Below are 16,472 nucleotides of genomic sequence, written 5' to 3'. Positions count from 1 at the left end.
TTAGCCAGGATGGTCTCGATCTCCTGACCTCGTGATCCGCCCGTCTCGGCCTCCCAAAGTGCTGGGATTACAGGCTTGAGCCACCGCGCCCGGCTAAATTGTTTCTTAACATAGTGAACTGTCTTTCTAAGACTTGCTCTTTGAACACAAGCATCCCACACATGGCTTGACCTGTTTGATTTGTTCCCTTTTCCCGTAGGCATGACTCTCCAAGAATCCATGAATCTAGATGCTCTCACTAAATACATGAAACATCTTGAAGATAAATATGCAGAAATTAAACAAGCTATGTTGATAAAATATGTGCCAGCTCAGAGGAAGTCTGATTTAGATGAAGAAATGATTGTGTTATTAAAACGGCGAGATGTAGCTGAAAATCTGAACAGAAAATTACAGTTTTGGTATGGAAGTTGATTATATGTTTTTGAAGTTTGGAGTTTTATTTGTGTTTATTCTAATATTCCACCATTTGATTTTAGGCTCAGTATGTTATTGACGTTTTTTATCTTTATAGTCATCAAAGACTGCAGATAATTTCACAGGCACTTACTTCATGGGTAAAATCTGATATGAGCAGCCCATTTCAAGACTTTGTGGAGCAAATTCAGAAAACCAAATATTTACAAGGTAGATTATCTGTATTTTTAAATTAGTAGCAATAATGGAAGACTTTTTTTCCCCTAGAAAGTTAGAATGGGGTTTTCTTAGGCTGAGTTAAAATAAAGCAAAAACATACTTCAGCTAGTTCTCTGTTACCCTATGGGTTTCTTCCTTCAACAGATAATAGGTAATTAGTAAAGAATAGACTTGGTGAGCCAAAGACAGAATGCCTGAAAACGTACATCAACATAAGGAGGCAAGGGACGAGGAGGCCACTAAGTTTTAGAAGAGGTTGATGCTGTTAAGATCTATAGCAATAAGTTGTTGGTATTAAACACATGTATGTTTATTGTTTTCTATTGATAAGTAACCTTAAATATCTTCCAGTGGTACTTTCAATATTTACAGGTGACCAAGGCATTGTTGAAGAACTAATGGAAGATGATCCACGCAGGGCAAAAAAAGCTGAAATTATGCTTCACTACATTGAAAGGCAACTATTTTAAAAGCTTTAATTTTCAGAATTATATTTTTTCATAGATTCTTTGTGAATAAAATACCAGATTGGGAATCTAGGAGGTTTTTCAGAGGAGATAAGAGGATTATAATGTTGATATGTTTTATTTATACAGGTTAAGCATTCCTAATCCGAAAATTTGAAATCTGAAATGCTCTAAAATCCAAAAAATTTTGAGCACTGACATGAGATAGTGATACCTGTGTTTTCTGATGGATCAACGTACACAAATTTTGTTTCATGCACAAAATTATTAGAAATATTATATAAAATTACTGGCCAGGCACAGTGGCTCACGCCTGTAATCCCAACACTTTGGGAGGCTGAGGCGGGTGAATCACAAGGTCAGGAGTTCAAGACCAGCCTGGCCAATATGGTGAAACCCCATCTCTACTAAAAATACAAAAAATTAGCTAGACGTGGTGGCGGATGCCTGTAATGCCAGCTACTAGGGAGGATGAGGCAGGAGAATTGCTTGAACCTGGGAGGCAGAGGTTGCAGTGAGCTGAGATTGTGCCACTGCACACTCTAGCCCAAGCAATGGTGCAAGACTCAAAAAAAAACAGTATTATATAAAACTACCTTCAGGCTATGTGTATATGGTATATATGAAATATAAATTTTATGTTTAGACTTGGGTCTCATCCCCAAGATATCTCATTATGTATATGCATATATTCCAAAATATGAAAAAATCTGAAATCCAAAACACTTCTGGTCCCAAGCATTTAGGATAAGGGAATCTCAGCCTGTATTTTTCTTACATTTCCTAGCTATCAACCTGATGTTACAAAATGTTTTTGAGAATGTCTTCCTGATTCAGATTATTCTAGCCAATTCAGTCCTTTCTTTCTCATTATTTCTATCCCATGACTTATTAAGAAGGCATATTTCTCCATAATACTTCAGTTATTATATATAGTATATAATAGAATATTAAAGAGATTTGACTGTATCCTTTTTTATACTTTATTTTTTATCAAATATTACTTTTATCAAATATTTCAAGTATTCATAAAAATACAGAGAATAACATTAACAAAATGTTATTCTGTGTACCAATTTAGCAAGAAGTTAACATTTTGNTCTCGGCCTCCCAAAGTGCTGGGATTACAGGCTTGAGCCACCGCGCCTGGCCAACTTCAGCTGTTTTTGTAGAAATTTGTTATAGTTGACATCCCGCTGTGTATCATTCCTCCTGTCTTCAATTCCTTTTCCCTCCGTTTTTCCCCACACAGCTGCTCCTTTGGTGTTTAACATGCATGTGCATTTTTAAACATTTTTAATACATAGTAAGACTATATTATTTAAGAGGTTAATTCACAGGCTATGAGGCTTATCTGTAATGAACATATGTAATATTCCTGGTCTTTATATGTTAAACAGTTTTCAACTGTTAATTGGAAGGTTGGTATGGTAAAAAGAAGGGGGTAAAGATAATTTTGGGGAGAGCACAAAAGCTCATATTATTTCTTTACACTGTAATGCTTCTCTAAGTCTGACAGTTTGATATGAGAGAAAAACCCTCATTGAGATAGAAAGTTTTATGTATTTTGCTTAATATTACTTTAGTAGGTTTTCCGCCTGGGGCTCTACATTCATTTGCAGCACTATGTAACTTCTGTTTATCCTAGTTGTATTAATTGTGAGGTAAGGACTGAGTTGAAGACCTTTTGCCATAGGAAGAGGAGTAGAGGCTTAAGTTATCTTAACTATTATCTTTCCTTCTTGTGTTAATCTTTGATTGGGAGCCTGTTGCCTGGCAGAACAACATAGGCTTCTGAATACCAAGGACACCTCTTGATCTCCAATTTGGCAGCTTCTTTTTTTTTTTTTTTTTTTGAGATGGAGTCTAGCTCTGTGGCCCAGGCTGGAGTGCAGTGGCGCAATCTCGGCTCACTGCATGCTCTGCCTCCCGGGTTCAGGTGATTCTCCTGCCTCAGCCTCCTGAGCAGATGGAACTACAGGCATATGCCACCATACCTGGCTAAATTTTTTTTTTTTTAATATTTTTAGTAGAGACGGGGTTTCACCATGTTAGCCAGGATGGTCTCGATCTCCTGACCTCATGATCCCCCCCGCCTCGGCCTCCCAAAGTACTGGGATTACAGGCATGAGCCACCACGCCCGGCCCAATTTAGCAGCTTCTGTCTTCAATTAGTATATCCTTTAGGTGGCATTTCTAAGCAGGTTGCCCTTCTTTCCTCTGATACCAGTACTTTTTCATGTGGAGATGGTATGTGGGGAAAAATATCTGAGTTCATAATAAATTCAAGTTCTTTCTTCCATTCTCTATGGCTTGCTGTAAGTGCTATACGAATAAAGTTTAGGATCATGTTCAAAGTTAGCTAGCAGGTGGGAGTTTTGTTCTGAGACTTAAAAAAAAAACCCAACAGAATATTAGAGAAAGATTTCAAAGAACGTCTTACAGGGTGAATTATTCTAGTTACAGTTTATTAGAATTCCTTTTGTTTTCCATATCTTTATGCCACTATATTTGGTCTGTATTAAACATTTCTAATCAGTTTTTTCTCTTTTTGTGTCATTATAACACATTATAAAATGTGATGCCTATAGATTTAATGAGTTAATCTCACTTGGTGAATATGAAAAGGCAGCTTGTTATGCAGCAAACAGTCCTAGAAGAATTCTTCGAAACATTGGTACGATGAATACATTTAAGGGTAAGCATTTCTCTCTGAACCTTATATATGTATGCAAATTTACTACTTTTTCTCTCATAAAATGGATAAAGCGTTAAACTGGGTGTCTAGAGGTCTAGACCCCAGCCCTCTCTCTACCATTTACTCAGTTTGCTTAGCAGTAACATTAGGGGTTTGATTAGATTTTCTAAATTATATTATGAACGATTTTAAGTATATAGAAAAGTATGGAGAAACATTAACACCAATGTACTCACTGTCAAGATTAAATAAATGTTAATATTTTGTCAAATTTGCTCCACATTCTTTTAAAACACAGCTTCCTTGTGGTAAATTGACATAATACAACAAATTGTACATATTAAAGCACACAATTTGGTAAGTTTTTTTTTTTTTTTCTTTTTTTTTGTGAGACAGAGTTTCACTCTTATCGTCCAGGCTGGAGTGCAGTGTGCAATCTTGGCTCACTGCCACTTCTGCCTCCCGGGTTCAAGTGATTCTCCCGCCTCAGCCTCCCAAGTAGCTGGGATTACAGGTGTGTGCCACCACACCCAGCTAAATTTTTTGTACTTTTAGTTCAGACAGGGTTTCACCATGTTGGCCAGGCTGGTCTCAAACTCCTGACCTTAGGCAATCTGCCCACTTTGGCCTCCCAAAGTACTGGGATTACAGGCATGAGCCATCGCGCCCAGCCCAATTTGATAACCTTTGACATATGCATACACCCATGAGATTATCACTCAAAAGTTCCCTCATGCCCCTCAGTATCCCTCTCTTCCCACTACTTCCTAGTTCTCTCGTCCTTTTCTCGTCCTAAGTTATTTTACTTAGGATAATGGCGTTCAGTTTTATTTTATGGCTGAGTAGTATTCGGTGGTGTGTGTGTGTTTCTGTGTGTGTGTGTGTTTTCTTTATCCAGTCATCCCTTGATGGACACTTAGGTTGATTCTCTGACTTTGCTATTGTGAATAGTGCTATGATGAACATAATGAGTGCAGGTGTCTTTTTCATATAATGGTTTCTTTTCCTTTGGGTAGATACCCAGTAGTGGAATTTCTGGATTGAATGGTAGTTGTGTTTTTAGCTCTGAGAAATTTCCATACTGTATTCCATAGAGATTGTACTAATTTACATTCCCACCAAAAATGTATAAGCATTCCCTTTTCTCCACATCCTCTCCAACATCGGTTGTTTTTTGACTTTTTATTAATAGCCATTCTGATTGGTGTAAGATGGTATATCATTGTGGTTTTATAGTTCCCTGCTTTGTAGATTTCTCTGCTTTGGGCAGTATGGCCATTTTAACAATTTAACTATTTTTTTAACCCATTAAATAGCCCCACCTCCCCCATCCAACTCCCCTACTACCCTTCATAGCCTCTGGTAACCATCCTTCTACTATGTTCATGAGTTCAATTGTTTTTATTTTTAACTCCACAAATAAATGAGAGCATGTGAGGTTTGTCTTTCAGTGCCTGGCTTATTTCACTTAACATAATGACCACCAGTTCCATCCATGCTGTTGCAAATGATAGGATCTCATTCTTTTTTATGACTGAATAGTACTCCATTGCCTATACATACCACATTTTCTTTATCCATTTGTCTGTTGATGGATACTTAGGTTGCTTCCAAATCTTGGCTATTGTGAATAGTGCTGCATTAATCATAGGATTGCTGGATCATATGGTAGCCCAATTTTTTGTTTTTTTAGGAACCTCCAAACTGTTTTCCATAGTGGTTGTACTAATTTACATTTCCACCAACAGTGTACAGGGGTTTCCTTTTCTCCACATCCTTGCCAGCATTTCTTATTGTCTGACTCTTGGGTAAAAGCTGTTTTAACTGGGCTGAGATGATATCTCACTGTAGTTTTGATTTTCATGTCTCTAATGATCAGTGATGTGGAGCACCTTTTCATATGCCTGTTTGCCATTTGTATGTCTTCTTTTGAGAAATGTCTATTCCAATCTCTTGCCATTTATTTTACCCTTTAACTCGTCATTTACATTAGGTATATCTCCTAATGCTATCCCTCCCCCCTCCCCCCACCCCACAACAGTGATGTTCCCCTTCCTGTGTCGAAGTGTTCTCATTGTTCAATTCCCACCTAGGAGTGAGAACATGCGGTGGTTGAGTGTTTGGTTTTTTTGTCCTTGCGATAGTTTGCTGAGAATGATGGTTTCCAGCTCCATCCATGTCCCTACAAAGCACATGAACTCACCCTTTTTTACGGCTGCTTGGTATTCCATGGTGTATATGTGCCACATTTTCTTAATGCAGTCTATCATTGTGGGACATTTGGGTTGGTTCCAAGTCTTTGCTATTGTGAATAGTGCCACAATAAACATACGTGTGCGTGTGTCTTTACAGCAGCATGATTTATAATCCTTTGGGTATATACCCAGTAATGGGATGGCTGGGTCAAATGGTATTTCTAGTTGTAGATCCCTGAGGAATCGCCACACTGTCTTCCACAATGGTTGAACTAGTTTACAGTCCCACCAACAGTGTAAAAGTCTTCCTGTTTCTCCACATCCCCTCCAGCACCTGTTGTTTCCTGACTTTTTAATGATCAAGTGTTTTTTTTTTTGACAGAGTTTCTCTCTTGTTGCCCAGGCTGGAATGCAATGGTGCAATCTTGGCTCACGGCAACCTCCGCCTCCCGGGTTCAAGTGGTTCTCTTACCTCAACCTCCCTAGTAACTGGGATTACAAGCATGCACCACCACGCGTAGCTAATTTTGTATTTTTAGTGGAGATGGGGTTTTACCATGTTGGTCAGGTTGGTCTCGAACTCCCAACCTTAGGTGATCCACCCACCTCCCAAAATGCTGGGATTACAGGCATGAGCCACTGTGCCTGGCCATCTTTTGCCTATTTTTAATCAGATTATTAGATTGTTTTCCTATGGAATTGTTTGAGTTCCTTACGTATTCTGGTTATTAATTCCTTGTTAGACAGGTAGTTTGCACATATTTTCTCCCATTCTGTGGGTTGTCTCTTCACTTTGTTGATTGTATCCTTTCTGTGCAGAAGCGTTTTACCTTGATATGATCCCATTTGTCCATTTTTTTCTTCAATTGCCTGTGCTTGTGGAGTATTATGCCAGAAATTTTTACCCAGACCAATGTCCTAGAGAATTTCCCCAATGTTTTCTTGTAGTGGTTTCATAATTTGAGGTCTTAGATTTAAATCTTTAATCCATTTTGATTTGTTTTTTTATATGACAAGAGATAGGGGCCTAGTTTCATTTTTCTGCATATGGATATTCAGTTTTCCTGGCACCATTTACTGAAAAGACTGTCTTTTCCCCAGTGTATGTTCTTGGCACCTTTGTCAAAAGTGAGTTCACTATAGGTGTGTGGATTTGTTTCTGGGTTCTCTATTCTGTTCCATTGGTCTGTGCATCTGTTTTTATTCCATTACCATGCTGTTTTGGTTACTATAGCTCTGTAGTATAATTTGAAGTTAGCTAATGTTATTCCTCCAGTTTTGTTCTTTTTGCGTAGGATGGTTTTTGGCTATTCTGGGTCTTTGTGGTTCCATATAATTTTGGGGGTTGTTTCTTCTATTTCTGTGAATAACTTCATGGTATTTTGATAGGGATTGCATTAAATCTGTAGATTGCTTTGGGTAGTATAGATATTTTAACAGTACTTAATTTTTCCAATCCATGAACATGGAATATCTTTCCATTTTTTGTGTGTCCTCTTCAGTTTCTTTCATCAGTGTTTTATAGTTTTAATTATAGATCTCTTTCAATGCTTTGGTTAATTCTAGGTATTTAATTTGTGGCCATAAGCAGGATTACTTTTGAAAATTTCTTTTTCAGATTGTTTGTTGTTGGCATATAGAAATGCATTGATTTTTATATGTTGATTTTGTATCTTTCAACTTTTCTGAGTTTATCAGTTCTCATAGTTTTTTTTTTTTTGGAGACAGAGTCTCTCTCCATCACACAGGCTGGAGTGCAGTGGCGCAATCTCAGCTCACTGCAACCTCCGCTTCCCAGGTTCAAGTGATTCTCCTGCCTCAGCCTCCTGAGTCACTGGGACAATGGGCACGTACCGCCAGGCCCAACTAATTTTTTGTATTATTAGTAGAGATGGAGTTTTGCCATGTTGGCCAGTCTGGTCTTGAACTCCTGCCCTCAAGTGATTGGCCTGCCTTGTCCTCCCAAAGTGTTGGGATTATAGGCATTAGCCACCATGCTTGGCCTCTAATGGTTTTTTGGTGGAGTCTCGAGATTTTTTTCTTTCACTTTTTTTTTTTTTTGAGATGAAGTCTTGCTCTTGTCCCCCAGGCTGGAGTGCAATGGCGCAATCTCAGCTCACTGCAACCTCTGCCTCCTGGGTTCAAGCAATTCACCAGCCTCAGCCTCCCGAGTAACTGGGATTACAGGTACCTGCCACCACGCCCAGCTAATTTTTGTATTTTTAGTGGAGACGGGGTTTCACCATGTTGGTCAGGCTGGTCTGAAACTCCTGACCTCAGATGATTCACATGCCTCGGCCTTCCAAAGTGGTGGGATTACAGGCATGAGCCACCGCGCCTGGCTAGATTTTTTTTCAAATGTAAGGTTATGTCATCAGAAAACAAAGATAATTTAATTTCTTCCTTTCCAATTTGGATGCCCTTTATTTCTTTTTCTTGTCTGATTGCTCTAAGTAGGACTTTCAGTACTATGTTGAATACCAGTGGTGAAAGTGGGCATCTTTGTTGTGTTCCAGATCTTACAGGAAGGGCTTTCAGTTTCCTCCCATTCAGTATGATTCTAGCTGTGGTTCTGTCATATATTGCTTTTATGATGTTGAGATATATTCCTTCTATCCCCAGATATTTTTATGGGTTTTATCATGAAGGATGTTGAATTTTATTAAATGCTTTTTCAGCATCACTTGAAATTATCATATAATGTTTGTCCTTCATTCTATTGGTATATAATACATTACATTGATTCATTTCTTTATGTTGAACCATCCTTGCATCCCCAGGATAAATCCCACTTGGTCATGATGAATGATTTTTTTAATGTGTTATTGGATTTGGTTTACTAGTATTTTGTTGATGATTCTTGCATCAATGTTTATCAGAATTATTGACATGCAGTTTTCTTTTTTGATATATCTTTGTCTGGTTTTCATATTAGGGTAATACTGGCCTTGTAGAACGAGTTTAGAAGTATTTCCTCTGCTTCTATTTTTTGGAATAGCTTGAGTAGGATTCGTATTGGTTCTTTTTTAGATGTTTGGTAGAGTCAGTAGTAAAGCCATCAGGTCCTAGGCTTTTCTTTTCTGGGAAACTTTATATTACAGCTTCAGTCTCATTACTTATTGGTCTGTTCAGGTTTTGGATTTCTTCATGGTTCAGTATTGGTGGGTTGTATGTGTCTAAGAATTTATTCATTTCTTCTAGGTTTTCCAATTTATTGGCATATAGTTGCTCATAGTAACCTATAATGCTCCTTTGAATTTCTGTGGTATTGGTTGTAACATCTCCTTTTTCATCTCTGATTTTATTTATTTGGGTCGTCTCTCTTTTTATCTTACTCAGTTTAGCTAAGGGTTTGTCGATTTTTTTTTTTAACTCTTCATTGATTTTATAATTGTTTTCATCATTTCAATTTCATTTATTTCTGCTCTGATCTTTATTGTTTCTTTTCTTCTAAAAACTTTGGGTTTGGTTTGCTTTTGCTTTTCTGGTTCTTTAAGATGCATCATTAAAGTGTTTATTTGAAGTTTTTCTTCTTTTTTGATGTAAACACTTATAGCTATAAACTTTTTTCTTAGTGCGGCTTTCATTGTTATCCCATAGGTTTTGGTAGGTTGTGTTTCCATTGTTGTTTGTTTCAAGAAATCTTTAAATTTCTTTCTAATCTCTTCATTGAACCACTGGTCACTCAGGAGCATATTGTTTAGTTTCCTTATTTGTATAGTTTCAAAAATTCCTCTTATTATTGATTTCTAGTTTTATTTCACTGTGATCAGAGAAGATGCTTGATATTATTTCAATTTTTTGAATGTTTTAATACTTGCTTTGTGGACTAACATATGATCTTTCCTTGAGAATGATCCATGTGCTAAGAAGAAAAATGTGTATTTTTCAGCTGTTGGGTGATATGTTCTGTAAATATCTATTAGGTCCATTTTGTCTATAGTGCAGATTAAGTCTGATGATTCTGCATTGATTTTCTGTCTGGATGATCTGTCCGATGCTGAAAGTGAGGGTGTTGAAGTCTTCAACTAGTATTGCATTGGGGTCTATTTCTCTCTTTAGCTGTAATAATATTTGCTTTATGTAGCTGGGTGCTCCAGTGTTAGGGGCATATATATTTATAATTGTTGAATATATATGCAATTCAACAAGAGGTCCTCTTGTTGAATTTAACCCTTTATCATTATATAATGACTTTCTTTGTCTATTTTATAGTTTTATCTTGAAATCTATTTTGTCTACTCCTGCTCTTTTTTGGTTTCCATTTGCATGGAATGTCTTTTTCCATTGCTTTATTTTCAGTTTATATGTGTCTTTAAAGATGAAGTGTTTCTTGTAAGCAACAGATCATTGGGTCTTATTTTTTTATTATCCATTCAGTCACTTTTTTTTTTTTTAAGACAATCTTTTTCTGTCACCCAGGCTTTAGTGCAGTGGTGTAAACACAGCACACTTCAGTCTCAACCTCCTGGGCTCAAGTGATCCTACCATCTCACCCTCTCAAGTAGCTGGGACCACAGGCATGCACCACCACACTTGGCTAATTTTTAAAATTTTTTGTGGAGACAGGATCTCGCCCTGTTGCCTGGGCTGGCCGTGAACTCCTGGGTTCAGGTGATCCTCCTGCCTTGGCCTCCCAAAGTGCTGAGATTACAGATGTGAGCCACTGTGTCTGGCCCACTCTATGTCTTTTGATTGGAAAGTTTAGTCTGTTAACATTCACTTGATATTGTTAAGTAAGGACTCACTCCTGTCATTTTGTTATTTCGTGGTTGTTTCATGGTCTTCTCTTCCTTCCTGACTTTCTTTTGGTGAAGATGATTTTTTCTGGTGGTATGTTTGAATTTCTTGCTTCTTATTTTTTGAGTGTCCATTGTATGTTTTTTGATTTGAGGTTATCATGAGACTTGCAAATAATATCTTATAACACATTATTATAAACTGATGACAACTTAACACTGATTGCATAAACAAACAAAAAACTAACAAAGAAACAGAGAAAACTAATAAAACTCTACACTTTAACTTTGTCCCCTAGCTTTTAATTTTTTTGTTGTTTCTATTTATATCTTATTGTACTGTCAATGTCTTAAAAGTTTTATAGTAATTATTTTGATCAGTTCATCTTTTAGACTTTCTACTTAAGATATGAGTAATTTACACACAATTACAGTGTTATAATACTGTCTTTTTTGTGTGAACTTACTATTACCAGTGGGTTTTGTACCTTTAGATACTTTCTTATTGCTCATTAATATCCTTTTCTTTCTAATTGAAGTACTCCCCTCAGCATTTCTTTTTTTCCTTCTTTTTTTTTTGTTTTTGAGATGGAGTCTCGCTCTGTTGTCCAGGCTGGAGTGCAGTGGCATGATCTTGGCTCACTGCAACCTCTGCCTCGTGGGTTCAAGCAGTTCTCCTGCTTCAGCCTCCCAAATAGGTGGGACTACAGGTGCATGCTGGCACATCCAGCTAGTTTTTTTGTATTTTAGTAGAAATGGGGTTTCACCATGTTGCCCAGGCTGGTTGCGAACTCCTGAGCTCAGGCAATGCTCCCGCCTCAGCCTCCCAAAGTGCTGGAATACAGGCGTGAGCCACCGCACCTGGCCACCTCAGCATTTCTTAAGGGACAAGTATGATGTTGATGAAATCTCTCAGCTTGTTTGTCTGGGGTAGTCTTTATTTCTCTTTCATGTTTGAAGGATATTTTTTGCCAGATATATTATTCTAGGGTAAATTTTTTTTTTCTTCAACACTTTAAACATGTCCTGCCACTCTCTACTGGCCTGAGAGGTTTCCACTAAAATGTCTCCTGCCAGACATATTGGAACTCCATTGTATGTCATTTATTTTCTCTTGCTGCTTTTAGGATCTTTTCTTTATCCTTGACCTTTGGGAGTTTGATTATTAAATACCTTGAGGTAGTCTTCTTTGGGTTACATCTGCTTGGTGTTCTATAACCTCTTGTACTTGAATAATGATAGCTTTCTCTAGGTTTGGAAAGTTCGCTGGTATTATCCCTTTTGTTTCTTTTGGATTTTTTGAGACAGAGTCACGCTCTGTCACCCAGGCTCAAGTGCAGTGGCATGATCTCAGCTCACTGCAACCTCTGCCTCCTGGGTTCAAGCAATTCTTCTGGCTCAGCCTCCTGAATAGCTGAAACTACAGGTGCACCACCACACCCAGCTGATTTTTGTATTTTTTAGTAGAGACTTGGTTTTGCCATGTTGGCCCAGCTTGTCTCACACTCCTGACCTCAGGTGATCCGCCCTCCTCGGCCTCCCAAAGTGTTGGGATTACAGGTATGAGCCACCGTACCCAGCCAGGTGTTATCCCTTTGAATAAACTTTCTACCCCATCTCTCTCTTTCTACCTCCTCTTTAAGACCAATAACTCCTTGTTTTGCACTTTTGAGGTTATTTTCTAGATCTTGAACATGTGCCTTATTCTTTTTTTTTTTTTTTTTTTTTTTTTTTTTTTTTGAGACAGAGTCTCACTCTGTCGCCCAGGCGGGAGTGCAGTGGCCGGATCTCAGCTCACTGCAAGCTCAGCCTCCCGGGTTCACGCCATTCTCCTGCCCCAGCCTCCCGAGTAGCTGGGACTACAGGCGCCCGCCACCTCGCCTGGCTAGTTTTCGTATTTTTTAGTAGAGAGGGGTTTCACTGTGTTAGCCAGGATGGTCTCGATCTCCTGACTTTGTGATCCGTCCGCCTCGGCCTCCCAAAGTGCTGGGATTACAGGCTTGAGCCACCGCGCCCGGCCACATGTGCCTTATTCTTATTTATTCTTTTTTCTTTTGTCTCCTCTCACTGTGTATTTTCAGATAGTCTGACTTCAAGATCACTAATCTTCTGCTTGATTAATTCTGCTCCTAAGAGACTTTGATGCATTCTTCAGCATGTCAATTGCATTTTTCAACTCCAGAATTTATGCTTGTCTCTTTTTAATTATTTCAATCTCTTTGTTAAATTTATCTGATAGGATTCTGGATTCCGTCTCTGTGTTATCTTAAATTTTGTTGAGTTTCCTCAAAACAGCGATTTTGAATTCTCTGCCTGAAAGGTCACATAAATTTGTCTTTCTGGGATTGGTCCCTGTTACCTTATTTAGTTCGTTTGGTAAGATCATGTTTTCCTGGTTGGTCTTGATGCTTGTGGATGTTTATCTGTGTCTGGGCATTGAAGAATTGGGTATTTATTGTGGTCTTCAGTCTGAGCTCGTTTGTACCTGTCGTTTTTGGGAAGGCTTTCCAGATATTCAAGGAGAGACTTGGGTGTTGTGATCTAAGTTTTTGGTTACTGCAACCATATCTGCATTATAGGTACCACCTTTGTGGTTTTGGATAAGATCCAAAAGAATTCTCTGGATTGCCAGATAATTCTTGTTCTTTTCAATTACTTTCTCCCCCAGAATGGAGTCTCTCCAAGTCACAGTCCTTGTTAGCTAGACTGCCTCAGATCTGTGCTGAGCTGTCTGGAGCTGGAGAAGGGGTAGAACACTAGCACCACTGTGGTCACCAGCTCTGGGAGTATACTAGGTCAGACCTGAAGCCAGCACAGCACTGGGTCTTGTCCAAGGCCCACTGTAACCACTACATGGCTACCTCCTAGTTTGCTGAAGGCCTAGGGCTCTACAATCAACAGGTGGTGAAGCCATCCAGGCTTGTTTTTTTCCCTTCATGGTAGCAAGTTCCCTGGGCCTGGGTGGCTCCAGAGATACCATCGGGAGCCAGGGCTTAGAGTTGGAAACTTTATGAATCTACCTGGCACTATATGCTATTGTGGCTGAGCTTGTACCCAGACCATAAGACAAAGTCCTTCCCGTTTTTTCCTGTCCTTCCCACAAGCAGAGGAGTCTCTCCCTATGGATACCACTGCCACAGGCCCACAGGAAGTACTGCCAGGCTACCACCAGTGTTCACCCAAAGGCTCTTTAGTCAGCTAGTGGTGAATGCTGCCAGTCCTGAAACTCACCCCTCAGGGCAGTGGGCTCCCCTCTGGTTCAGGGTAGGTCCATAAATGCTGTCCAAGAACCAAGTGCTGGAATTGGGGACCCCAAGAGCTTGCTTGGTGCTCTACCTCACTATGGCCAAGCTGGTACCTAAGCTGCAAGACAGTCTTTTTTACTCTTCTGCTTTTCTCAAGAAAAAGGAGTCTCTCCTCATAGCCTGATGCTGGGAATGTGCTGGGTCACACCTGAAGCCAGTATATCTCAGAGTCTTACTCAAGGCACACAGCATGTACTACCTGGCTACTGCTTCTGATTATTCAGGGCTCAAGGGCTGTTTAGTCAGCAGGTGATGAGTCCTGCCAGGATTGGGTCCTTCCTTTCAAGACAGTGGCTTCCCTTCTGACCAGTGTGTGTCTAGAAATGTTGTCCAGGAGCTTGGGGGGCCTGGAATAGGGGCCTCATGACTCTCCCTGGTTTCCTATCCTATTATGGCTTAGCTGGTATCCAAATTGCAAGACAAAGTCCTCTACTCTTCCATCTCCTCGCCTCAAGTGGAAGGAAGGACTCTCTTTCACAGCTGTGAGCTGCACTCCCTGGGTTGGGGGAGTGGTGGCACAAATACTCCTTCGGTCACGTCATCTGATTTCTTACTAGGTAATATGCCCTCCAGGTCCACTGGCTGTGAGTCCAGCACAGTTCTAGTACTTACCCAGGAGTTGCAGTCCTTGTAGTGTAGACTGCCTTTCAAGTTTATTTAGGACCCCAAAGCAGTTGAGGGTGTGGTGGTGAGGCTTGCCAGAGCTCAAATTCCAACCTGCTGGGATAGATGATTCTCTTCTGGCTAGGGCTGGTCTAACTGCTTCCCACATGAGAATTGGCTGAGTTCTGCCTGATGTTGCTTTCCACTGTGGAAGGGCAGAACTGAGTTCCAATGCAAACTCCTACAATCACTGCACTCTCCCTCCCCGAAGCACAGGTTCTCCATGGCACATGGCCACTGCCAAAGGATGGGGGAGTGTTGAGTTGGCAGTTCAGTACTGTCTTTCCTACCCTTTTCAGTGCCTCTTTCAGTAACATGAAGGTATAATCAGGTGCTGTGATTACACAACTGACTTTTGGTTCTTATGAAGGTGTTTTTTGTGTAGATAGTTGTTTTTTGTTTTTTGTTTGTTTGTTTGTTTGTTTTTGAGACAGAGTCTCACTCTGTCACCCAGGCTGGAGTGCAGTGGTGCGATGGCTCACTGCATCATCTGCCTCCCAGGTTCAAGTGATTCTCCTGCCTCAGACTCCCCAGTAGCTGGGATTACAGGTGCCTGCCACCATGCCTGGGTAATTTTTGTATTTTTAGTAGAGATGGGGTTTCACCATGTTGGCCAGGCTGGTCTCGAATTCCTGACCTCAAGTGATCTGCCTGCCTCCCGAAGTGCTGGGATTATAGGCGTAAACCACCACGCCCAGCCATATAGACAGTTAAATTTGTTGTTCCTGTGGGGAGGGCAATCAGTGGAGGCTTCTATTCAGCCATCTTGCTCTGCCTTCCTGGATATTTTAACAGTATTAATTCTTCCAGTTCATAGCATGGTATATCTCTCCATTTATTTGTGTCTTCTTTAATTTCTTTCATCAGATACAACAATATGGATAAACCTGGAGGACATTACACTAAGTGAACTAAACTAGGCACAGAAACACAAATAGTACATGATCTCATTTATATGTGGAATCCAAAAAAGTCGAATTCATAGAAGCAGAGAGTGGAATGGTGGTAACTAAGGATAGGGTAGGTGGGGGGAAATAGGGAAATGTTTGTCAGAGGATACAAAGTTTGAGTTATGTAGGATAAATGTATAGCATGTTGACTACAGTTAATAATACTATACTGCAAAATTGAAATTGCATGGCTGAGCATGGTGGCACATACCTGTAGTATCAGCTAGTTGGAAGGCTGAGGCAAGAGGATTGCTTGAGCCCAGGAGTTTGAGGCTGCAGTGCGCTATGATCACACCACTGTACTCCAGACCGGCAACAGAATGATACCCCATCTCAAAAAAAAAAAAAAAAACAGTTGCTAAGAGAGTGGAGTGTAAGTGTTCTCAACACAGACGTGCACACACACACACACACACAGAGGTGATGGATGTATTGAGTAGCTTGACATATTAATCGTTTCACTATGTATATCAAACATCATGTTGTAGACCTTAAATATATACAGATATACAGTTTTTATTTTTAAAAAACAGCTTTTAGGCCGGGCGCGGTGTCTCAAGCCTGTAATCCCAGCACTTTGGGAGGCTGAGACGGGCGGATCACGAGGTCAGGAGATCGAGACCATCCTGGCTAATACGGTGAAACCCCGTCTCTACTAAAAAATACAAAAAACTAGCCGGGCGACGAGGCGGGCGCCTGTAGTCCCAGCTACTGGGGAGGCTGAGACAGGAGAATGGCGTGAACCCGGGAGGCGGAGCTTGCAGTGAGCTGAGAGCTGGCCACTGCACTCCAGCCTGGGCGGCAGAGCAAGACTCCGTC

General features: G+C 40.0%; 1 protein-coding gene across 7 annotated transcripts in view; it reads left to right on the top strand.

The window, feature by feature from the left end:
• Window positions 1–16,472, top strand: part of CLHC1 (clathrin heavy chain linker domain containing 1) — a 75,771-nt gene that overhangs the window by 27,506 nt on the left and 31,793 nt on the right. For all 7 annotated transcript variants that reach the window (XM_017859004.1, XM_017858999.1, XM_017859005.1 and 4 more), the window contains 4 exons: window positions 200–401; window positions 515–627; window positions 1,009–1,093; window positions 3,695–3,801. In XM_017859004.1, the coding sequence (XP_017714493.1) occupies window positions 200–401; window positions 515–627; window positions 1,009–1,093; window positions 3,695–3,801 (507 nt within the window). The remainder of the gene's footprint in view (window positions 1–199; window positions 402–514; window positions 628–1,008; window positions 1,094–3,694; window positions 3,802–16,472) is intronic.

The sequence above is a fragment of the Rhinopithecus bieti genome, unplaced genomic scaffold (genome assembly GCF_001698545.2).
Source record: "Rhinopithecus bieti isolate Rb0 unplaced genomic scaffold, ASM169854v2 scaffold_47995, whole genome shotgun sequence".
NCBI lineage: Eukaryota > Metazoa > Chordata > Mammalia > Primates > Cercopithecidae > Rhinopithecus > Rhinopithecus bieti.
Note: the sequence above shows the minus strand (reverse complement) of the source record. Positions and strands in the feature narration are given on the sequence as shown.